The sequence below is a fragment of the Pristis pectinata genome, chromosome 6 (assembly GCF_009764475.1).
Source record: "Pristis pectinata isolate sPriPec2 chromosome 6, sPriPec2.1.pri, whole genome shotgun sequence".
NCBI lineage: Eukaryota > Metazoa > Chordata > Chondrichthyes > Rhinopristiformes > Pristidae > Pristis > Pristis pectinata.
Genome location: NC_067410.1, coordinates 77,001,661 through 77,027,000, shown reverse-complemented (window position 1 = coordinate 77,027,000; position 25,340 = coordinate 77,001,661). Strand labels below are relative to the sequence as shown.

Here is a 25,340-nt window from a genome sequence, read left to right as displayed (position 1 = left end):
ACTTCAACCAGTCATTGAGCTGTTCATGATGTATAAGACAGACCAACAAGAATAAGACTATCATTGTCACAGATGAACTAAAATGGGGAATTAACTGATTTAACCTTTTTATCACCAATTACCTGCTTCAGACTGGCTTCTTCAAGATACTATGGATACATGTACAGGCCATCCCTGGGCTATGAATGTCTGACTATGAACGAGCTATGAATGGGCTATGAACGAGGTCCTATTATATTAAATTCAAAAGTCCAACATACGTATATACGTTAGTTCCTACGAATGGTAGAACTAGTTTCCTCTCCCCCTCCACTTTTAGTAATTGTTCATTCTTATCGATCTTGATAGTGCTTTGGATGCCATTAATTACAAGACTGTGGAAGTAAGTTTACCATATCGAATGATTTCGGTGTATTTTCCGACTTGTGGACAAAATCGACTTATGGCTATCTGTAAAAACAGAACCCATTCGTTACCTGGGACGGCATGTAGTTGGTTTTGGAAGTCAAAGTCTTCTCTCCATGTGTGGCATTTTGCGTAATATGGGAGGAGTATGGAGGCATAGTGGTTAAGTTACTGGACTGGTAACTGGAGGTCTAGACCACTGATCCAAGGAGATTTTTGTATCCCACCTTGGCTCATCAGGAACATAAAATCAAGAAATGATGCAAATATGTAAGTTTATGAAAGACCTACTTAGTGATAATACCTACTGGATTGTCATTAAAAACCCACCTAGTTCACTCGTGTTCTTCAGGGAAGGAAACCTGGCATAAAAAAACCCAGAAAATGCTGGAGATTCTCAGCAGGTCAGGCAGCATCTGTGGAGAGGAAGTTAAAGTTTGAGGTTGATGATTTTTCATCAGAACTGGAAAAAGTGAGGAAATGAGAGGTGTTTATGTTGCAGACAGGGCGAGGGGTGGAGAGCAAAGGGAATCCCTGTGAGAGGATAGATAGCAAGAGAATCCAGACAAAGGCTGATATTGCTACCTAAGAGAGGGTGGGGAAGGCTTGTTAATCATAGTGGATCTGCCTTGAACAGGTGTGACTGGAGGGAAATGAATGAGGACAGAGAGAGAGAGAAAATAATCTGAAATAAAAGAGAATACTGGAAATACTCAGGAGAGAAAAAAGTTAATTTTCAGGTGGATAACCTTGCATCAGAACTGGCCTATTGGTTATCTGAAATTGTTGAATCCAGTAAGGATGGCAATTTGCGATGGAAGATTAAGTGCTGTTCCTTATGTTGGGCTTCAGTGGAATAATGTGGCCAGACAGGTCAGAGTAGGATAGGGGAGTGGGACTTAGAATTAAAGTGACAGGCAACTGGTTGCTCAGAGGTGCCTTTGCAGATTGAAGGGAGGTGTTTTGCAAAGTGGTCACCCAATCTACACTGTAGAGGAGACCACATCATGAGCACGCAAAATTGAAGAAGGGTCTGACTCTTAACTGTCTTGTCAGCTCAAGGACGATTAGGAATGGACAGACTTAATTGTAGTATTTGAAAGGGATCTGGATAAATACCTGAAAGGGGAAAAATTTGCAGAACAGTGGAGAAAGCAGCAGAATGGAGTTAGCTGGGTGGCTTTTGCAAAGAATCTGTGTTGAGTCACCTGGCTGGGTTGCTTCCTTCTGTGCTGTAACTATTCTGTGATTCTACTACAATAAGAACCAGCATTGCGAGTGATGTCTACATCCCATTGATGAATAAATTTAAAAAAAGTCTACCACTGTGCTGAGTTTATACAGACGAAGAACAAATCTAGCTGCCCAAAGTAGGCATCCCTCTGTAAAGCAGAACTGCAAGCAACCACTATCTGCAAACCTACGGCTTAGTCATGCCTCAGTTTTTAATCATCATTAAGCCAGGTGACCAATCCTGATTTACTACAGGCATGTCTTAAAGTGAGGAATTACCCAACAAAGTGGTTGCCCTAGGCTACACATTAAATACAATAAACCCTTAACTTTCATTGGAGACGTGTTCAAGGTATGACTATGGTCTTGAAAATCACAATAAGCATTTTAACACAAGTACAGAAATAAAAAAAATAAATAGGCATGTAAAGTGTAATAATTATTATTGTAAAACTGTTACTGAGCTTTACTTATGCACTGATAATGTAACTACTACAACCATGTATTATTCTGATAACTGCACTGTTTGCTGCTTCAGTGGTAACCATGAGCTACCAACTGCTGTGGATGATGAGAATTTTTTATTTAGTCTGGAAGGGAAAAGGAACAAGAGGTAACCAGTAATTACCGGAAGCACAGCTTTCTCTGTTAACTTACATGTTCAATGGATCAAAGCAAAGTTCTGTTTCTGTATCCCATTGAGTCAAGAGTAGTGGTGGAGAGCCAAGTAACTACAGGAAGTGGAGGCTCCACAAACATTCCCTTCCCTTCAATCACGGCAGGCTGAAATGTTTGCAAATACTTCAGTGAAAAATGATTGGCTCTAATTGGCAATCTCCTATGCACCAAAGTTGAGAATAGATGTTATTGCAGATAACATGTGTTCTTCCAGTAAGGTAGTATTACACAGTATAGTATCAAGGGGTACTAGAAGAATTGAAGTCAACGGGCATCCCTCTAGTGGCTGGAGCCTTACCTAATGTTGTGGCTCTAAGAGGTCAGTTACCACAACCCCAGGATATTGCTGCAGGAGTTCCTCCGGGAACCTTTCATCACCTAGCTGTTTCAGGTGCTACTCATTGAGCTTCCCTTCAATTTAAGGCCATACATGAGGGCCTGTTTTTCTCCAGTTGCAGTAGCCAGAGCAGCATAAGGGAGGAATGAGCAGCATTTTTTTTAATAAATTTATGTGATTGACTAAGTGTCTGGCAACTCAGCCAATAAAAGTAAGGTAGGCTAAACCAGAGTGGCCATTTGGAGAGTGGACCAGTGTAGGAGTGGGAATCTGAGGCTTTGGCTCAAGATGCTTCGGCGAGGAGGCACAGGTGAGTAGCAGTTTTTTTATGTGGTAGTTAAACAAAAAGAAAGCAAATTGCATCGAATTAGATAAAGTAAGGATGCAGGATCAGGTATATGTTGTAGCTCATGATGTTGGAGCTGGTGGACCCCATTGAGGTTCCTGGTGACCACATCTGCAGCAAGTGTTGGTTGCTCAAGGAACTCAGGCTCAAAGTTGATGACCTGGAATCTGAGCTTCAAACACTGCGACACATCAGGGAGGAAGAGAGTGACCTGGATGCTGTGTTTCAGGAGGCAGTCACACCCTTTAGAATACCTGCTTCAAATTCACTCTGTGGTCAGAGACAAGAGGGTGTAACTGCAAGTGAGGAAGGTAGGAGGATCCAAGAGACAGTGCTGGAGGAGCATCAGACCTTAAGCTTGTACAACAGGTCTGAGATGCTTGCTCCCTGTGTGGATGAGAGTGGGGGTCTATAGGAAGGATGAGCAACTGAACCGTGGCATTGTGGTTCAGGGAGCCATTCAAGAGGGGAGAGAGAAGAGAAATGCAGTTGTAATTGGGGATAGTATAGTCAGGGGAATGGACACAATTCTCTGGTGCAAGGAACAAGAGTCGGAAGGCTGTGTTGCCTGCCTGGTGCCTGAGTTCGGGATATCTCATCTGACCTGCCGAAGAATTTGGAATGGGAGGAGAAAGAGCCAGTTGTCGTGGTCCATGAGGGTACCAACGACATAGGTAGAACAAGGGAAGAGGTTCTGCTGAGGGAATTTGAGCAGTTAGGGACTAAATTAACAAGCAGAACCAAAAAGGTAATAATCTCTGGATTGCTACCTGAGTCACGTGCAAATTGGCACAGGGTCAATAAGATCAGAGAGTTAAATGCATGGCTCAAAGGTTGGTGTGGGAGAAGTGGGTTTGAATTTGTGGGACAATGGCATCAATATTGGGGAAAGAGGGAGATGTTCCAATGGGATGGGCTCCACCTGAACCACGCTGGGACAAGAGTCTTGGTGAATCACACATCTAGGGTTGTGGATGGGCTTTAAACTAAATAGTAGGGGGGTGGGTTCAACAGATTGAAAAAGTATGGATAAAGTAAAAGGGAAGGAGAGTGCAGGAGAGGTTACTGAAGTCTCCAGAATAAAGAATAAGAGAGAAAGTTTAGAAAGCAATAAGAATTTAACTTCAGGCAACATGGAGACAAATTTGAGAAGAAGGGTGGTGAATACAGGATTGAAGGTGTTATATTTGAATGCACACAGTATACGAAACAAGGTAGATGAGCTTATGGCACAGTATGAAACTGGCAGATATGACTTTGTGGGCATCACAGAGTCGTAGTTGAAAGAAGTTCACAGCTGGGAGCTAAACATCCAAGGATACACATCCTATCGAAAGGTGGGCAGAGAGAGTGGCGTGGCTCTGTTGGTTTAAAAGAAATGAAATCAAATCCTTAGCAAGAAGCGACATAGGATCAGAAGATGTAGAATCCTTGTGGGTAGAGTTAAGAAACTACAAAGGTAAAAAGACACTGATGGGAGTTATATACAGGCCTCCAAATAGTAGCCAGGATGTGGGATACAAATTACAACAGGAGATAGAAAAGGCATGTAAGAGAGGTAATGTTATGGTGGTCATGCAGATAGACTGGGAAAATCAGGTTGGTACTGGATCCCAAGAGAAGGAATTTGTAGAATGCCTATGAGATGGCTTTTTAGAGCAGCTGGTGGTTGAGCCCACTTGGGAAAAGGCAATTCTGGATTGGGTGTTGTGCAGTGAACCAGATTTGGTTAGGGAGCTTAAGGTAAAGGAACCCTTCGAAGGCAGCGATCATAATATGATAGAATTCACCCTGTAGTTTGAGAGGGAGAAGTTAAAATCAGATGTATCGGTATTACAGTTGAGTAAAGGTAACTACAGAGGCATGAGAGAGGAGCTGGCCAAAGTTGATTGGAAGGGGACCCCAGCAGGGATGACGGTAGAGTAGCAATGGCAGGAGTTTCTGGGAGTAATTCAGAAGACACGGGATCAGTTCATCCCAAAGAAGAAATGTTCTAGAGGGAGGATAAGGCAACCGTGGCTGACAAGGGAAGTCAATGACAGCATAAAAGTAAAAGAGAGGGCATACAATATTGTAAAAATTAGTGGGAAGCTTTTAAAAACCAACAGAAGGCAACTAAAAAAGCAATAAGGGGAGAAAAAATGAAAAATGAAGACAAGCTAGCCAATAATATAAAAGAGGATACCAGAAGTTTTTTCAGATATATAAAGAGTGAAAGAGAGGCAAGAGTGGACATTGGACTGCTGGAAAATGATGCTGCAGAGGTAGTAATGGGGAACAAGAAATGGCAGACAAACTGAATAAGTATTTTGCACTGTCTGCACTGTGCAAGACACCGGCAACATGCCAGAAATTCGAGAGGGGGCAGAAGTGAATGTAGACACTATTACTAAGGAGAAGGAACTTGGGAAGCTGAAAGGTCTGAAGGTGGATAAGTCACATGTACCATCTGAAAGAGGTAGCTAAAGAGATTGTAGTGGCATTAGTAGTGATCTTTCGTGAATCACTAGATTCAGGAACGGTTCTGGAGGACTGGAAATTTGCAAATGTCACTCCATTCTTTAAGAAGGGAGGGAGGCAAAAGATAGGAAATTATAGGTCAGTTAGCCTGACTTCAGTGGTTAGAGTCCATTATGAAGGATGAGATTTTGGTGTACTAGGAAGCACATGATATAATAGGCCGAAGTCAGCATGCATTTCCTTAAGGGGAAATCTTACCTGACAAATCTGTTGGAATTCTTTGAGGAAGTAACAGACAGAATAGGCAAAGGAGAGCCAGTGGATGTTGCTTACTTGGATTTTCAGAAGGCCTTTGACAAGGTGCTGCACATGAGGCTGCTAAACAGCATAGGAGCCTATGGTACTATAGGAAAGGTATAGCATGGATAGAAGATTGGCTGACTGGCAGGAGGCAAAGAGTGGGAACAAAGGGGGCCTTTTCTGGTTGGCTGCCTGTGACTAGTGGTGTTTGTGGGGGTCGGTGTTGGGTCTGCTACTCTTCACGTTGTATGTTTCTGATCTGGATGGAGTTGATGGCTTTGTGGCCAAGTTTGCGGATGATGTAAAGATAGATGGAGGGGCAGGTAGTGGTGAGGAAGCAGGGAGTCTGCAGAAGGACTTGGACAGGTTGGGAGAATGGGTAAAAGAAGTGGCAGATGGAGTACAGCATAGGGAAGTATATGGTCATGCACTTTGGTAGAAGGAATAAAGGTGTAGACTATTTTCTAAACTGGGAGCGAAGTCAGAAATCGGAAGTGGAAAGGGACTTGGGAGTCCAAGTGCAAGATTCCCTAAAGGTTAACTTGCAGGTTAAGTCGGTGATAAGGAAGGCAAATGCAATGTTAGCATTCATTTGGAGAGGAGTAGAATATAAAAGCAAGGATGTAATGCTGAAGCTTTATGAGGCATTGGTCAGACCACATTTGGAGTATTGTAAGCAGTTTTGGGCCCTATAACTAAGGAAGGATGTGCTGGCATTGGAGATCGTCCAGAGGAGTTCACAACAATGATCCCAGGAATGAAAGAATTAATGTATGAGGAGCATTTGATGGCTCTGGTCTGTACTCGCTGGAGTTTAGAAGGATGAGGGGAGGTCTCATTGAAACCTACCAAGTATTGAAAGGCCCGAATAGAGTAGACGTGGAGAGGATGTTTCCAGTATTGGGAGAGTCTAGCACCAGAGGGCACGGCCTCAGAATAGAAGGATGTCCCTTTAGGCAGGCACGGTAGCATAGAAGGCAGGCATGGTAGCATAGTGGTTAGCATAATGCTTTACAGCGCCATCAACCCGGGTTCAAATCCGGCCACTGTCTGTAAGGAGTTTGTACGTTCTCCCCGTGTCTGTGTGGGTTTCCTCCAGGCGCTCCGGTTTCCTCCCACATTCCAAAAAGATGTACAGGTTAGGAAGTTGTGGGCATGCTATGTTGGTGCCGGAAGCGTGGCGACACTTGCAGGCTGCCCCCCAAATCACTACGCAAAAAGATGTATTTCACTGTGCGTTTCGATGTACATGTGACTAGTAAAGAAATCTTATCTTAGAACAAAGATGAGGAGGAATTTCTTCAGCCGGAGGGTGATGTATCTGTGGAATTCATTGCCACAGAGGGGTGTGGAGGCCAAGTCATTGGGTATATTTAAAGCAAAGGTTGATAGGTTCTTCAGTAGTAAGGGTATCAAAGGTTACGGGGAGAAAGCAGGAGAATCGGGTTGAGAGTGAAAAATAAATCGTCCGTGATCGAATGGCGGAGCAGACTTGATGGGGCAAATAGCCTAATTTTGCTCCTATGTCTTATGGTCTTATTTGCTCACTGTTCTATATTTTTCAACATTCACAATTCTACAGATACAGAAGCAGTTTGTGCCAGCTGTAGCAATATCTGAATGACATCCGGGCTTGGACTGGCAGATGGTAGTTAATTTTAATGTCATAAATGTCAGCTAATGACCATCCTGATTGAGAATAAGCCCTGCTATCCCCTCTCAACCTTGAATGGTAGCAGCTCTGTTTAGTCCCTGATGATGTCCCAGGGTAATTAATGACCAGATGTTGAACTGGATCACCACATCAGCAACATAGTAGCAAATGTAGTGCAGAGGCCTGATAATCTGCAAGGTGTGGCTCAGTCTTGACCCCTCAAAGCCCGTCTAGTTATTGGCAAAGGTTAAAGAGGATTGTGATGGAACGTTGCACAGTTGAAACATAGTTTAATCTGATTTGGCTTTACTTTTTGGCTGTATATATGATAGGCTTTTATTTTGTTTAGTTGCCAGCTGTTTGACATGTTAAGTGCTGACTGTATCAAAGCACCAGAGGGCTGATTTTACAAATGCACACTCAGTGGGGAGCCTCATCTGTCACTGTGCTCATCAGGGAATGTGAACACACTGCTGATAATTTTGGGTCTATTTGCACTTGCAAAATCATCCCTTTTGAATTTTTTAAAATGTAATTTTTAACATTTTCAGGATCGTTGATGAAGGACATATGTTGATTATTTTTTTTCCAACTGTGTATAGTGCAGTAGTCTGTCATTATTCTGCCTACTAACATGTTTATCTAACTCTTCAGCCCTTCATAAACTTGAGGTCATCCAAAATTCTGCTCCTCATTTCTAAACAACACCAAGTCTCACACTCATCAAAGCCAAAACAGGAGGGTCAATACTAGGAAACACACCGAAATGCTACACAGAAGTGTCTCAGCCAAAAATTAACATGGGGTCAAAGGAAGAGATTTAGAATGGCTAAGTAGAAACTTGGCCATGGCAATAGGTGTTAAGGTGCATCTAAAAGACAGGAAGTTGGAAATGTGGAGTTTGGAACCTTGGTAGCTGAAGGCACAGCCATCTATCATGCCAATGTCCCTTGCGTTTCTGTATGTCACATTGGGATGATATTCTTTCATCTTGGTAGGTTATATAACAATGACTGACGTTAAGTAGGAAAGGAATTAAAAGCGCCTATGATTAGGGCCTTGCCTCAGTCCCCTCCATAGGCTGTAAATTAGTTGATCTGTGAGCCATTTGCTATCCTGGAAAGAAATTAGAGTAAATAAAGTTTTGCTGATCTAGACTACTACTCAATAATGCAGGGTGATTGAAGACATCCATGCAATTGATGCCACCGATTTTTCAGTTAATTCCATAGCGGCTCCCTTCCCCAGCTCTTACCTGCCCTGTTCTACATACTCTTTAACATTTCCAGAAGCACTTCATGCTGCATCATTGGGTATCCTGGCCTACCTAATGTGACCCTTTATCTGTGCCAATGCGCACAAGGACATACGCAGTTTATTTAAAAGAGTTAACCTTGTCACTCTACATAAGACTAGCTTGTTACACAACTTGCATATCATTTGTACAATACAGTATCATTTGCTCTTTGGCTGGCATTAGGATTTCCTTTTGTGTTGCTGAGAATGGCTGATTGTTTCAATTTAGAGGACTATTTGAAGCAATTGAATTGTAACCTCATATATAACTATCTACAAAAGTAAAGTATTTTACATGTACTTCAAATGTAACAGTATTTAAAATCTTTACTTAGAAGTGGAGCAAACAGACGTATAGAAGTTTAGTTATGTTGCAAAACATTTTTAGCACTTTCTATTCCACAACACCACGGAATCCTGGCAGAAAGCTCAGGCAGAAAATACCCCTACAACCAAACACCTTGAATCTGACCCAACAACTCAATATCTGGGCTTCAGCCCGCCACAGAGCTTGTAGGCGACACTGAAAAGTCCAAGCACTGGTCAGGACGGATGCAGCCACATGATGCGCTAGTGGCACCTCAGCTGGCTGCTTCTGTGGAAATCCTGATCTTGGGGTGCATAATAACATGTTGTCCCTGACTCATGTTTCACGCAATACCTTGCAGTTATAATGGCTCCCTAGCAGGGGATTGGACTGCTTTGGGAAATTAAGATTAAAATTGCAATGTAACATCAAAGAAGAGCCAGCAGCAGGATATTTTCATGTGCTCTTTATGAGTTGAAAGTCTATTGCTGCAAGTGATTGGCAGCTTCATAACAATGAAGTATGTTGCAGTCCTCTGAGTACATGATGCATTTACACATGGGGGCCTGAGGCAGATCAACAGTGACAGTGAAGCAATTGCTGGAACAGACCTGAAATCGCCAAGCTGACAGGTTAGTCCTTTCAGTGGGAAGTGGAGCAGGTGGATGGGGGGAGCGGACCACAGTGATGATTTTCCCAGGGAGCAATCTCCAATGTCTCATTGGCAGTCAGACATGCGGTACCAAGTTTCATTGCGTGGTCATCATTTGAGTGCAAACCGCTGTGCGAAGCATTAGATTGGTTGGAACCTGGTGCTTTGAGAGCTCCCACGAGGCAGGCAACTGTACTTTTAAGGTTGTACTGCTCTCGGGTTGAATTTGTGGTTGTGCCACAGTGGTGGATTTAAATGGCAATGGCTTTTGTGAAGAGCAGTTGTTTGAAGCATTGGTCAGTGCTGAAGACCTAGGGATGGTCATTTCTTCATAAGCTCTTTCACTGCATATGGTGATCTTCTGAGAACCTTACTCCCTTTGCCCTCTCTCATGTAGCAACTTGTTCTCTTCTGTGTGATCTCTACCGATTTTCCCCCCCCCCCCCCCCCCCAGTTATGTTCAATGTCATGAGGGAAGTCAGAAGTCGACCCACATTGAGAAGGGTCTGGTATTTGCAGAAGGCTTTAAGTTAGCAAAATCGACATCAACCCCTGCTACACTACTCCTTGTACACCAATAAAATCTTAACCAGCTATAGAGAATATCCAAAATGCAACAAGCAGAAAAAAATAAATCTGTTTCTAAACTGTGAGCAATGTGTGGTCTCTTTAGATATTGCTAATATATAGAGATTCTGTATCTGCAGAGTCCAGCATACACCCTCTCTAAATCTTGCATGGTTTAACACCAGGAATAAAAACTTGAAGTCCTGGCAGTAAACCATGCAAGATTTAGAGAGAGTGTATGCTGGACTCTGCAGATACAGAATCTCTGAAGTCCTTAATGTAGAGCTACACACTAATTTGCATCATGATCTACCTGCTCTGGGTGCTGCTGCTGATCAGGGGCTGTGCACTTTTAGGAAGGTGGTGACTGGATGCAAAGTTTGGTATTTAAGGGCCTATTGGCACTCGAAATGGGCTCTGCAGAGCTCCGTTTCACTGTTATTCACCCTAGGTTGTTGGAGGCCATTCCACAAAAAAAATGCAACATTGTGAGGTGTTTGCTATAATATTTCTACTTTTTGATGGATGGGATCATGGAAAATGCATCATGTTAGTTCTTCTCTGTAGTTTTATTTGATATTCTTTCCACACCCCCCCCCCCCCAATACTCCTGTATTTTATGATTAATGGGATTGCTCCTCTTGAGTGCTGGCATAGAGCTAATGGGAGGAATGGTCTCCCTCTGTTAAAAGACATAAAGGAGAACTATCGTCCCTCCTGCTTTGTCTTGCTGCCAATGTTCTACATTTATCTCAAGTGTGACTAACAATTAGTGTTAATATTGGAAGAAAATTCTGTTCCAGCTAAGCCCATGAGTTCTGCCATTTTTAAAATCACTCAAGGGATCTGGGTGTTGCTGTCATTGTTGGTATTTATTGTCCATCCATTTTACCTCTGAACTGGAGCCAGTTAAGTGTCAACCACAATGGTGGGTCTGTAGTTAATATAGACCAGACCAGATAAAGATGGCAGATTCCCTTTCCTGTTGCACATTAGTGAACTAGATGTTATTTGTAATAATCAGTTTAATAATTTCATGTTTGCTGCTACTAAAATGAGATGTAATTAAAAATTAAATTCCTAATTTATTTAATTACATGAATTTAAATTCCCCAGCTACTGTGCTGAGATTAAAACACATCTCGGGATCAGTGGTCTAGAGCTCTGGTTACTAGTCCTATAACCTAACCAAGACAGTAGAAAAACCCCTGTAGTCAGCACTTCTTCATTGCCACAATCAGTGCGACCTAAATATACCCACTGATCGTTACAGCAGCAAACGTCCTCTATACAGAGAGGAAAATTAGTTATGCAATTATCATGGAAATACATTACATTTAAATATATCTGTCCTATCTCAAATTTACCAACACCACCCTGCCCCAACTACCGCTCAGCCACTCCCACCTTCAGCATCCATGACAGTAGTATGCAAATGAGGAATAAACAGGACGAAAGCAGCAAGACCATTAAAAATGAACCAGAAGGAATCCTATCCTCATTGCTCTTTCATTTCTTCCCTCATTCTTGGGCTTTGTTTCTTCTGTGAGCTGGAGTCCACTTGCCAAACACTTTTTTTTAATTATAAAGGAGGGAATGTACATTTTCTTTTTTGTCATTTAAACCATTTCTGGCCATTGGTTTTGGACTCCGGTGCATGTATTTTTTTTCTTTCTGTTTTCAATTTCTCATATCTCTCTGTATATAGGCCTTTCCTGTTTTTCCATTGTGTTAGTTGTTTTTGCAGGGTTTTTATTCTTTAATGTCTTTACATTACCCACTGAGATGTCATTGTATATCCACGCTTTACCAGCTTTTACATTCAGCAATTTTCCAGTCTTTCAAACTATTAACTTTCTCTGTGGTTCAACTATCTGCTCTTTCTTTCCCCCCCTTTTTCTCTGCATCCCACTAAAATGTTTCCTCTCAACTTTGACAAAAGGTTATTGCTGCAGGATTAAACTGCTTCTCTTTACTGATGTTAACAGATCTACTGAGCATTTTGAACATTTGCTGTTTTTGTGTCAGTTGTGTGACATTTGCATTGTTTTAAATTCTGGCTCTGATTCAACATTTTAATATTTTTCCAACCATGTAATTCCAGGTCAGCTAAAGAGGAAAGAATATTCACCCCAGTAATACTTGTTTAACAAACAGGATGGGCTTTCAGGCCTGGTTTTCTGTTGTGAAGTATTTTTAAATCATCATGTCCCAGTGGAACTGTAAGCAATGCAGAACCAGCTGAATGGTCTTTCAAAGATAATGCATTATCAACCTTGTCAGATTTTTAAAAAAGTATTATGATATGCGCGGGAAACATCCTGTTTTTAAAAATAAATGGCTCTGGGGAAATATTTTTAACATCATGCTGACTGACTTTGTTTTTATTCAAATATCTGGTTTCTTATTTAATGTTTCCATTTGAAAACATAGATCAGAAATAGGCCATTTTGGCCCTTGAGTGTTCCGTTGGTTCATTGAGATCACATGTCTTAACTCCATGTTCCCTGTCATTCATAAACATTGGATAGCAAAAAAAACTTGATCACTGATAATAAATATTACTTTCCAGCTTTTTATGGGTGTGTTCTGTAGTCCTACTATGTGATATCCTTTCTGAAGGTGACAACTCTTTGTCCAAGACCCACCAGCTGAAGCAACATACAAAAGGCTGGAGGAACTCAACGGGTCAGGCAACATCAATGGAAGGAAATGGACAGTCAATGTTTTGGGCTAAGACCCTTCATCAGACTGGAAAGAAAGTGGGCAGGGCTAGTATAAATGGGTGGGGGGGAGGGGGTGGAGCGAGAGTTGGTGGGTGATAGGTGGATCTAGGTGAGGGGGGTGATAGGCAGGTGGGGGAGGGGGAGAGAGGGAATGTTGTAAACAGCTGGGAGGTGATAGGCAGAAGTGACAAATGACAGAAGATGGTATCTGATAGAGGACAGTGGACCATGGAATAAAGGGAAGCAGGGGAACGGGAGGGATGAACGTGTGGGTGATGGCAGATCGAGAGGGCAGGGGAGGGGAAAGAGATGGGGTGATGGGGCCTGTGGGATAAGGGAAAACAAAGGGGGATCAGAGGGGAGTGGTTACTGGAGGTTAGAGAAATCAATGTTCATGCCATCCGGTTGGAGACTACCAAGGTGGAATATGAGGTGCTGTTCCTCTAACCTGCGTGTAGCCTCAACTTGGCAGTAGAGGAGGCCCTGGACAGACATGCTTTTATGTGGGAATGGGAAGTGGAATTAAAATGTCTGGTCACTGGGAGATCCTGACTGTTGCAGTGGACGGAGCGAAGGTGCTCGATGAAGCGATTTTTTTTTTCTCTCTCTCTCTCTCTCTCTCTCTCTCTCTCTCTCTCTCTCGCTCTCGCTCTCGCTCTCGCTCTCTCTCTCTCTCTCTTCTTTCTCCCCCCGCCCAATTTGCATCGGGTCTCGCCGATATAGAGGAGGGAGCACCAGATGCAATAAATGACACTGATGGATTTGCATGTGAAGGATTGCCTCACCTGGAAGGACTGTTTAGGGTCCTGAATGGTGGCAAGGGAGGATGTGTAGGGGTAGGTGTAACACTTAGCGCAGTTGTAGGGATAAGTGCCTGGAGGGGGATCGGTGGGGAGGGACAAATGGACAAGCGAGTCATGGAGAGAGCAATCCCCATGGGGAGGGGAAGATGTGCCTGGTGGTGGGATCCTATTGGAGCTGTTGGAAGTTGCAGAGAATGATATGTTGGATGTGGAGGCCCGTGAGGTGGTAGGTGAGGACAAGGGGAACTCTATCCCTGTTATGTGTAGCGCCTTCTCTACATCGGTGAGACCCAACACAGATTGGGGGATCACTTCATCAAGCACCTTCGCTCCATCGACTGTAACGGCCAGGATCTACCGGTCGCCAGACATTTTAATTCCACTTCCCATTCCCACACTGACATGCATGTCCACAGCCTTGTCCGTTACCAAGTTGAGGCTAGACGCAGATTAGAGGAATAGCACCTTGTATTCCACCTTGGTAGTCTCCAACCTGATGGCATGAACATCGATTTTTCTAACTTCCAGTAACCACTCCCCTCTGATTCCCCTTTGTCCCTTATCCCACTGACCCCATCACCCCTTCTCTTCCCCTCCCCTGCCCTCCTGATTTGCCCATCACCCACAACTTCCTCCCTCCAGTTCCCCTCATCACCTCCTTCCCTTTTTTCCATAGTCCACTGTCCTCTTCTATCAGATTCCATCTTCTTCAGCCCTTTGTCACTTCCACCTGTCACCTCCCAGCTTCTTACATCATTCCCACTTTCCCCCCTCACCTGGATTTACCTATCACCCACCAGCTCTTGCTCCCCCTCCCCTCTTCTCCCCACCCTTTTCTACTGGCTTCTCCCCTCTTTCCAGTCCTGATGAAGGGTCTTGGCCCGAAACGTTGACTGCCCGTTTCCCTCCATAAAAAAGCTGCCTGACTCGCTGAGTTCCTCCAGCAGTTTGTGTGTTGCTCCATATTTCCAGCATCTGCAGTTTTTCTTGTGGACCTACCAGCTGAAAATGTTTCTCTTTTTCTATTCTTATCAATATTTTACAAGATTTAAAATGCTCAGGTAAACCTTAGCCTTTTATTTACCAGGGGATGCAGGCTTACTTTAGTCTCTCTTTACAATTTAATCCTTGGAATCTTGAATATATTCTAGTGTATCTGCAGTGAAATATTTGTTTATTTATTTTCCTTCTTATTATGCAATGCCAACAACTGTACACAGTACCCCCGATCAGCTTCCTACACAATTCTTTTTATATCAGATGAAATAGTCTCTTTTGTGATGATAACACGGGAATAAGTGTGGGACATTATGCTAGCGTTAACTTCTCTGCTCATCACTTGAGGCACTCCACCATAATATCTGCCTCACTGTCTCTGAAGCTGCACTGTTCCCCCCCCCCCCCCTTGATTGGTGTTGGTTAATCATAGGTTTGACTGGTATTCCTTACTCTGCCCATGCTTGCCTGCACTCACACCAATGACCAATGATGCTTCAAGATGCTGCTTGGTCATCAGCATTGTCAAAAGTCTTCTTGCTTGACGTGAAGTTTGTGTTTATATGCTTCCCATGAGGTCCATTCTTTATATCCTGTGCCGGTTTGTAAAGTGTGAGCATATGCATCCATCCTTTATTGTGACAGTGGTTCTTGCAGGAAATTTGAAGAAAGACAAAGACACAGGGAAAGGTACAACTGGTTCATTTAACTCCATAATACAATGTCTTCATATGTAAGCATCATACATGTATGTCATATAATTACATATCCTACACACCCAAGTTGTAATGTACTTTACAAATCTCAGCCTAAAAATTTGTGGTTGTGCAGGAACTTCTAGGACCAAGCCTTTCTTAAAGGCTGAGGGCTGAGCCTCTTCTAGTATTGGGCCTTGTGCCTCCCTCCTTGGAGCTGGCAAAATACCTGTTGATCTCTAATTGAAGATTTAGCTCCTGATGTCAAGGTAGATGATGTAGGGTGGGCAATTGGCTGGAGGGAATGGTGGCTGTGAAGGAGGGAGTGGCTTATTGGTGTGAGGGCACAGAGGAAAGAAGGACTGGCAGGAGGGGGGAGGAAATGCTGTCCATTGGCATGTGGGTGACTGGAGAATGGGCTACCTATATAGCTGCATCTCTGCCTGGTACGGTAACTGTAACATCTCTGACCGTAAGACTTTTGCAGAGAATTGCGAGTACAGCTGGAAAGATCATTGGAGTACCTCTTCCCTCCATCCTGGATATGTACAACACACGATGTGCATGCAAGGTCTGCAGAATCATAGATGACTCTCCTCATCCCTCCCACGACCTATTTGTCCCACTGCTGTCTGGCAAGCGGTACCGGAGCTTCCAGGCCAGAACTATTAGACTGTATAACAGCTTTCTCCCCCAGGCTGTCAGGCTCCTGAATACCCTGGAGGCAGTTTCAGACAAATGCCGCGTCAAAAGCCCTGGTTTGCACAACGGCGTATAAGAACTTTGGCTCCTGCTGGACATGTTTATACATTTAGTGCAACACACTGAGTTCTGTATTTTCTTCGTCCAACTCTGTTTTGCACTAACCCTGCACTAATTTTGTATTCTGTATATACCGTTTTTTGCACTATTTGTACTTGCACAATTTTTTTTGTCTGCGTTTATTCTGTCCTCTGTTGTGTGAGTCTGGTGGAAACGACATTTTGTTCCTCCATGTGTTTTTATAGCATATGGGTGAATGACAATAAAGTATAACTTGATATACACGCACATGCTCTTTCGCTCTCTTCAGTTCACCTGCAGTGCCACTGCCCTAATGGTTCCCATTTTCACCTCCTACAGTGCTGGATTCTGATGAGTAAAGCTCTGTTATTCCTGGTTATCCCCCTCCAGCTATGGTCTCCAATCCTTGCTCCATCTGTTTTTTTTATTTCTTTTTCCTCTCTTTGTTTGCCTCATCTATCATTCACTTCCCACTGTCTCCCAACTCCACCCCTGCTCCCCTCCTCTACCTGGCACAACCTGCCTGTCATTTTACACCCCTCCTCAGTACCCCAATTCCTTTCTCACCACTCCCCTTCTCCTTTAAACTGGCCATCTCACTTCTCCACTCTCAGTTCTGATGCAGGGTTTCAACCTGAAACATCGACAATTCATTTCCTCGCACAGATCATGCTCGACCCACTGAGTTCCTCCAGCATTGTTTGTTACATTGGGAGATCACTAGACTGGTTCAAATCCCGTACATTAGAGCTACACTGTCAAATTTCTAGGATCTGATTAGCAAAGCAGTCATGGCCTTTGCGCTAATGCCAAATGTTGCTTCAGATTTCCAGCATCTGCAGTCTTTCTTGTGTCTTCAAATTATTGGTATCAATTTGGAGCATAGCATCTACGGCTTACGTTTCATTTTACTAAGGTGCACAAAATCACAATTGCCTTTTGCATGTTATCGAGGGAGGATCATGGTTTGCAGTTTTTGTTGAGACACACAGTGAAATGCATGTAAATTCCATGTGTCATTACATTGCTTGATGCAGTGTAATTATTGCCTACTTGCTTTATTTTGTCTTTACCTCAATTTTGAATAGCTGCCTGTTTTCAGACGCCAGTGTTTCCTCAAGACTAAACTATTATTTTCTTTTGTGCCAATTTCTATTATTGTTGTTGTAAATGACACTAATTTGTTGCTCTTTACTTTGGCTGTTAGCTAACCAGAATCACATATTCAGTCATATTTGTAGTTACATATGCTAATTCTTTAGAAAGCTAACCCATGCAGCAACAATTTGCTGAATAGATACTGCATATTAAATATCTACATTGGTTACTGATGTTAGTATCACAGGTTTTAGTTGGAAGGTTGGGGTGGTTAGGGGGAAGAGCCAGGAACATAGAGGGAAGTTAAAATTGGGGCTATAGAATCACTTTGAATTTTCACATTGACTTTTGTGCTGCTGGAAGATTGAAAAGTTTGCATACTTGTGTTCTTTGAGAATACAATGCACTAACATTGGTACATTTTTCCATTTCTAAGGAAGGGTCTTTGACCTGAAATGTTAAGTCTGTTTCTCTTCTCTGTTGAGTGTTTCCAACATTAATTGCTATTTGCTGTTGCCTTAGTTTCTTTTTGGTATTACTTCAGTTTTGGAAGCTAAGCCGAAACAATTTCACTGTTTGTTAAAGACTATAGATGTTTATCAAATGCTAAATCCAAGCTATAGCCACAAAGGCCATAACTGATCTATAACTGTTCTTTAATTTTCTTTCAGTGAAGAGAGAGCTCCACTAAGGGACGTAAAAGGTAATTTTCATTATATTACTAATATTTCTAGCTTTTTATGTGCACTAGTATGTACTCTGTTTCATGTGGCCTGGTAAGGCTGCAATTGGTTGAGGCCTTGCAAAGTATGTCAATGTACAAACCAGAGGCAGTACTTGCCATGCAAACTATTCTTCTGTCACCCTCTTGAAAGGAGATCACTCCAATCTCCTCATTGGGATGAATCCTTATCTTGCAGACAGTTCATTTTTGAATACATGGAATCCATCATTTTTGTGGTTTTTTTGCTAAGCTTCCGTGGTAACGTGTGAAGAAATATCATTTTGATACTGTTGAAATTTGTGAGAGTTGGCACCTTGGGCCAATCTATGGGTCTATGTAAAATTGGACCTTGTTTCATGTTTTACTCTCACTTAATGTTTAGCAATGAAGATGAAGCTATGGTTAATTTGGTTTGTTGCTTTACTTACAAGTGTTGGAGTATTTTCTGGGGGAAGGTGGTTCAGGTAGTCCCACGAAGATGGTTTCAGTGATCCCAGCATTTAACTGAAGGAAATTGAGGCTAATTCAAGACTGGATGTTAAATAAGTAATTTGAAAGCACTGTGCTTGTGGAATGGTCACAGATGTGGAGAGGTAGAGCTGTGCATCACTGGTACACAGTTGGATGATAACTCCATGTCTGTGGATTTTGTTGCCAAAAGGCAGCATGTATATGAGGACCAAAAGTAAATCCTCGGAGTTTCTGCAAGGACTTGGTAAAATCTGGCAATGGTCAAATATACAAGAATAGAACTAAGCACGTCCCATTTCAAGGAGCTGGACAATGTAGGAAAGTCATGGCAGCAAGTGAGTCAACTGTGTCAAAGGCTGCAGAGAGATCAAAGGAAATGAGAGGAGTATTGCACAACAGCTGCAGAAACTTTGGTTACGATAATTCCAGTGCTTTGGAAAGGAAGGAGAGGTTAAAGAGGGATGGAATTGAGAAAGGCATTAAAGGAAAAAGAAGTGGAGACAGTGGACAATAGGAGTTTGGAGAGTGCATGGTGAGCAGTAAGAAAAGTGTAAGCTGAGGGTTAGAGCTTGCAAAGTTGTTTGGCTTAGAGAGTCAGGGGAAAGGGAGTGCAGTACAAACAGTTGTGCATACATTGAAGAATTGAAGCTTATTTAAAAAGAAGCCCACAAGCTCCAAGCTTCTATGTTGCTTGTGGCAGTGGAGAATACTTAGCATAGGGGTTTAAAGTGATGCTTGATAATGAAGAAGATGGGAGCCACTTCCGATCGGGATGGAAGAGTGTAATGCTTTTACCGATGGTAAGGAAGCAATTGCAAATGTAAGGGATTGGCTGAACAAATGGCAGTTACAGATTCTGGAGACAGGGAAGACAGGAGGTGTGATCCAAGTGAGGTGGTCATTGAAGAGAATATTAAGAGAAGTGAAAGGGCTGAAGTAAGGAGAGATGGCTAGAAGAGCAATAGCAGAGGACAGAGGGGAGAGATCAAGGTGTGTTCTGCTCTCTCAAATGATTGAATGGATCAGCTACTACTAACTTTGGTTTATCCAGTGGAAGACTTCAAGAAGGAGCAAGATGTTACCACCCATCTGTAGGTTTTGATCGGAGTTGGGGCCATTCATAATCGATCATTATTGTAAGGTCATGGTTAACAATGGCCTTGTTTGAGAGTGAACAAACATTTTGAAAGGTCTACTGGCATATTGCAAGGTGACGGAGGTGGGTGATGAGACTAGGAGCGGCAAAGATTAGTGACATAATTGACATAGGACACAATGAGCAAGAAGATCAGAAGAAATATGGAATCATTTGGGTTGATGCTTGCAGGAGGTAGGGTTACATTGGGTAATATTTCAAAAACAACTGCACAGAGCAATCAGCATAACTTTACAAACTGTGATTTTTGTTTTGGCTAGCAGGGAGAACATGCAATTTACTTCCAATGGTTCATAGTCTCTTTTATGTCTCAGGGGACCATACATAGCCTGTCATTGTATATTCTACAAATTGCTTTTGCTGTACAATCTCTTTATCATTCACCACTGTTGTTTTCTGTTCATTACACAGAAGAAAATCCAGATGCTGTTGAAAACTCGGAGCCAGGTCAGTGGTGTTCATTTCTCGCACACTTTCTGCCTTCAGATAAATACCGTCACTTCCTACTCATTCAACATAGAAGTAAACGCGTGCCTGAAAATTCCAGTGCACCCAACAGGATTTGTGAGGTGGTCATCACAGTGAGTTGATAAGGACATGGGCCTTGCTGTGAGTTTCAGCAGCACCTGAGATCTTGGAGTCATATGGCCCACCATGTCCATGCTGGTCATAAAGTAGCCATCTAATTTAAACCCACACCATCACTTCGACCATGTCCTTCTGTGCTTAACTATTCATGTGCTCCTCTAGATACTTAAATGTTGTGAGAATACCTGCCTCCACCACTCTCTCAGGGAGTACATTCCAAAGTCCAACCACCTTCTGGATGGAAAAAAACATTCTTCAACAGGTCCCCTATAAACTTCTTACCCCTAACCCTCAACCCATGCCCTCTGGCTTTAGATGTCTCTGTTACAGGGTAAGCTTGCCTACTATTCACTCTATCTATGCCCCTCATACCTTTTAAATGATGGGACGTGGGTTGGGGAGGGAGGGGACTGGTAGGTGTAGGCTAATTGGGGCTGGAGATCAGGTCAGTGGGCATGGTAAGTGGCCCAGGAGGATGTGTGGAAAGAGGGTCCGTGAGAGCTTTGGGGCCTGGGTCAGAGCCGTCAATTAAATGAGTGGCAGTTCAGGCTGCTGGAATTTGAGTGAGAGCAGATGAGGAGGTTTAAGATGATTGGATGGTGGGGAGAAGACTTGATGCTGGGAGTCAGGATCTCCAGGGATTAGTACTGGGGTGGCGGGGCGTTGGTGGTGGTTGGAATTGCTGGATCAGGTGCCTGGGCAAATTGGTTTAGAGGGGAGTTTAATTTAGTGGAAGTAGGTTGGAGCCTTGGAAGTTCAGTTAGGGGTTCTAGGTTTTGGGTGATTTGGGGCCATTGGGGTAGGGGGAATGGTCAAGGTTAGAAGATTGTGTTGAGTGTGGGATCCAAAGGATCCAGAGGTCCCAAACCACTGCTATATTAAAATTTAGTTGTCCTGGGAGTCCACAGTGATGGTTGCTCCCAGGGCATCTTTCACTAATTTTCCTGGTGAACAGTAGAAGAAACTTTGCACAGAAAATGACATCATCCCACTTTCCAGAGGGATTCACATACTTATTAAAATACAATGGGTTAGGGTTATTATTATAACGCAATGGGAGTCCATTCAGCCCAATGGGATTTTGCCAGCTTCCAGCAGAGGAATGTCATTCCCCCTCTTATTTTCCCATAATCTATTCTCCCTTGCAAACCCATCAACTTCTCCCTGATTCTCCTGCCATCCACCTTCACTGCAGGTAATTTACAATAGTTAATTAACCTACCAGATGTCCTTGGGATTTGGGAGGAAAGTGGAGCACCCTTATGGCAAAACCCATGTAATCACAGGGAGAATGTGCAAACTCCAAACTGACAGTGGGTGGTGAGGGACAAATCTGGGTCACCGGAGCTGTGAAGGAACAGTTCTTACTGCTGCACCATTGTGCCATGATATCCGCATTATTCAATGCACGACTGATGCAGCTATTATGTTTGAAGTGCAAGTATAAGTTGATCTGGGAAATGCACAGTTACATTGCTGGAGTGATGCAAATAGACTCGGAACAGAATTCAATTGCATTTCAATTTGAGTAAAAAAAAGCATGTAATCAAATTTCTGAACAGTAATGCCTACAGACAGTATTTTTAAATACCCTTTATCAGAGTACTTTATAAAACTGTAAAAATGCACACTTTCTCAGGACTTCCACTTTTTCTTTAACAGCTTCTATACCTCAGGCCTAAGTTTAACTTGTGCCCTGGGTGGACAAGGATGATTACCTGACTAGCTTCCAGCTGAGTAACCAAGACCAGCAATATAACAAAATCTGAGGATGTGGGCAAGAAAGTCAGTCATGACCAGGTCCGAACATTAAGGTGTCATGTTAGTGGTGGGCAAGCATGTGTAGAGAAGTAAAGCTCCCACTAAGTAATTTATTAATTTAATCTTCCTATTTTTGGCTGTTCCCAAAGAACTTTCCTACTGTAACAACAGCATGGCTTTATTGGATTTCCTGGTCTCTATAAAAAGAGATCTCCTTCTGTACCTATGTAATTAAACTATGTAATTAATTCCTCCCAACAATAGGCCATGTATATTTGTTAACATAGGCACACCCTAGTGTATTTATTCAGCAGAGCAATTAATTCAGCATTTTGTGCCCTTGACCAGAAAAGAAGTTTAATGGATATTTTATGATTTCTCTTTTCTATTCAAAGGTTCTGATGATGATAGCTCTACAGTATCTGAAAAGACAGAGTCTGGTAAGTTGAAACACTTTCCATTGTTTCACATAGTTATCAACATTTAAGCTATTGAACAAAGTGGTACTCAAAATAAAAGGGTATCTTTATGGTAATATATAAAAAATGATCAGCTGTTATTTAGATAGATTAGTTATTAATATTTGTTTCATGATGCTGGAATCAGATAGAAGTGCATATTGTAGTTGAAATGTTTCCTTTGTTTCATGCAGTAGTTATAGTTATCAACATTCAGATTATTGAGCATTGATAGTCCATATGTAAAACAGGATGCATTTATATCGGTATAAAGTCAGATCAGATAATGTTAAAATAGATTAGCTTTTAACATTATCTTATGATACTAAAATAAAACTTTAATGGATTTCAGCATAGCAGCCATCTGTTTCTAAGTACAACTGGAATTTCTTAATTGAGTTAGCTTTATCCATGCAACAAAAGATTTAAGTAATTATTAAAATAATGCCAGTTTTCAATTTGAAGGCAGTTTTGAGTTTAATATTATTGTGTTTCTTAATAGTTTTTTTTCATTTTCACCTAAAATCTCAATGATATTGAACAAAAATGTGAAGATTCAGACACATCTGAGGCAGATTCAGGTAACTTTTTTTGCATTGTTCAATAATTTGATGTATTACTTTTATGGATAAAAATAAAAAACTGCTACTATTTAATTATGCCTGAATGTATTACTCTTTATTCTAATCCATCTTTCTTTGATTTACTGAACATTCTGCTTATGTATATTGATCTTTCAATTTTAGCATTATCATGGAGTGTCTAATTAATGATTATTTAAAATATGTACATAATTATGAACTGCTTAAAAACGGGATGATTTACATTCTTATGGCACCGTACATGACATCAGCATGCTTCAAAATTACTGATTCCTTTTGAAATGTAGTCACCATTGAAACAGAGGAATCATAGAAGGCAATTTGCACACAGCAAGCTCCTCCAAACAGCTCCATGACTAACTGCATGGAAAAATAATTCAATAAGAATAATTGGATTAGCAATTGAAATGCCATGGCATAAAATGCTACAGACCAAACCCTTTGGAAATGGGATTTGTACAGATGGTCGGCATATACATGGTGGGCTGAAGGGCCTGTTTCTGTGCAGTATGGTTCCATGATCCATATTGACAATCTATTGACAGCGTTGGTTGTGGGTAAATACTAGTTGAACCCCTGCGGTTAACAACCTGCTCTTACTCAAAATGCTGCTATGGGATCTTTCATGTTTACTTGAGAGAGCAATTTAACATCTCATCCAAGATGTACCTTCCCAGATGTTCATCCCTCCTTGGTGGTTCTTAACAACAGTCTTACAACAATGAAGGTAAATTTCTAGGAAAACATGTCTTAGAGTGCTTCACTCCTCAGTTGAGATTTTCATAGTCAGGTCTTTGGGGTAGGACTTGAATCCACAACCTTCAGGTACAGAGGTGTTAGTGCTGAGGGACAACTGACCATAGTGAAATGAGATTAGAACCAAACATTTACCCACAATGTATAAAGAGCCCATCTATCAGTTGACGTCATCTACCTTTTTTTGTTGATTCAGATGATCATGGAGTAGCAAAGTAAAGAATTCTTACTACAACTTTATAAGGCACTTGACTGACCTCCATTTAGAGTACAGTGGATAGTTTTAATACCCCTTTTTAAGGAAAGGTATTATTTCATTGGAGAAAGGTCAGAGTTCACTAGGATAATCCCTAATGTGGAGAGGTTGTTCTGCAAGAAGAGGTTAAACAGGTTGAGGCTCTACTTGTTAGAGTTTAGAAGATTGAGAGGTGATCAGATTGAAGCATGTAAGACTCTTCGATGGAGGAAATGCTGAGAGGTTGTTTCCTCTGATGGGAGAGTCCAGAATAAGAGGGCATAGTCTCAGAATAAGGGAGAACCTATTTAGAACTGAAATGAGGAAGAATCTCTTCTCTCAGTGGGTTGTTAGCTCCTGGCTACAGAGGACTGTGGAGACAGAGTCCTTAGTATATTTAAGGCCCAGAGAGAGAGATTTATATCAGTAGGGGAATCAAAGATTATGGGGAAAGTGGACTTGAGGAATGCAACCCACACTTTCAAGTCTGGGTTAACCTCTGGATCTTTGTCACTCTTTTTTTGTTGTGCAGCAACTATCTGGCAGCTACAGCATTAGCCTGTGAAAGTTGTGCTTTCTACACAAGGCATCTTCAGCTGTGACTCAATGTTGTACAAATGCATATTTTTCATTTTTTTTTAATGTTTGAGAAGATGTTAGCTGAGTTTTTAGATATCTTTTGTAAGCATTTAAGTATCTTTCAGTAACTATTATGTGCCAGTTTTAACTATTGTGTGCCAGTTTTACACAAAAAGGCAAAATAAATAGGTGTTGCTTGGCTGTAGATTTGTTGGATCCTCCACAGAAACTCTGGAGAACTGGTGTAAGCTCTGTGAATGTTGATTCCCTGAGGTGTCTGCTGATCTTCCAATGAATTATAACAGCAAACAGAGAACTCCCACAAAATTCAACCTCCATATTAATATTGACATCGTAATCACTTTCTTAAATAACAATTCAACCTCCATATTAATATTGACATCGTAATCACTTTCTTAAATAACTAGCTACTCTTCCATGACTGCTGCTGTTTGAAAAACAGAAAAATATACAAAGAAGCATACAAACAGAAGAATTGGCCTAAGGAAAATAAGCATATAGAAGATAGAATCAACTATGGCTCTCATTAAACAATTTTGCATTAAATAAACCTGTTAGAAACTGAATGCCAGGAAAAAAATATTCACTGGCGTTACTTGCCATCAGATTTAATGAATGTGTTACTAAAATTAGCCTTTCTAATAATGTTTCCA

General features: G+C 41.9%; 1 protein-coding gene across 3 annotated transcripts in view; it reads left to right on the top strand.

Annotated features, from left to right (window-relative positions):
- si:dkeyp-97b10.3 (uncharacterized) overlaps positions 1-25,340 on the top strand; it is a 72,210-nt gene that overhangs the window by 6,259 nt on the left and 40,611 nt on the right. For all 3 annotated transcript variants that reach the window (XM_052018335.1, XM_052018334.1, XM_052018333.1), the window contains exons 2-5: positions 18,008-18,039; positions 20,099-20,134; positions 22,432-22,476; positions 23,049-23,075. In XM_052018335.1, coding sequence (XP_051874295.1) covers positions 18,008-18,039; positions 20,099-20,134; positions 22,432-22,476; positions 23,049-23,075 — 140 coding nt within the window. The remainder of the gene's footprint in view (positions 1-18,007; positions 18,040-20,098; positions 20,135-22,431; positions 22,477-23,048; positions 23,076-25,340) is intronic.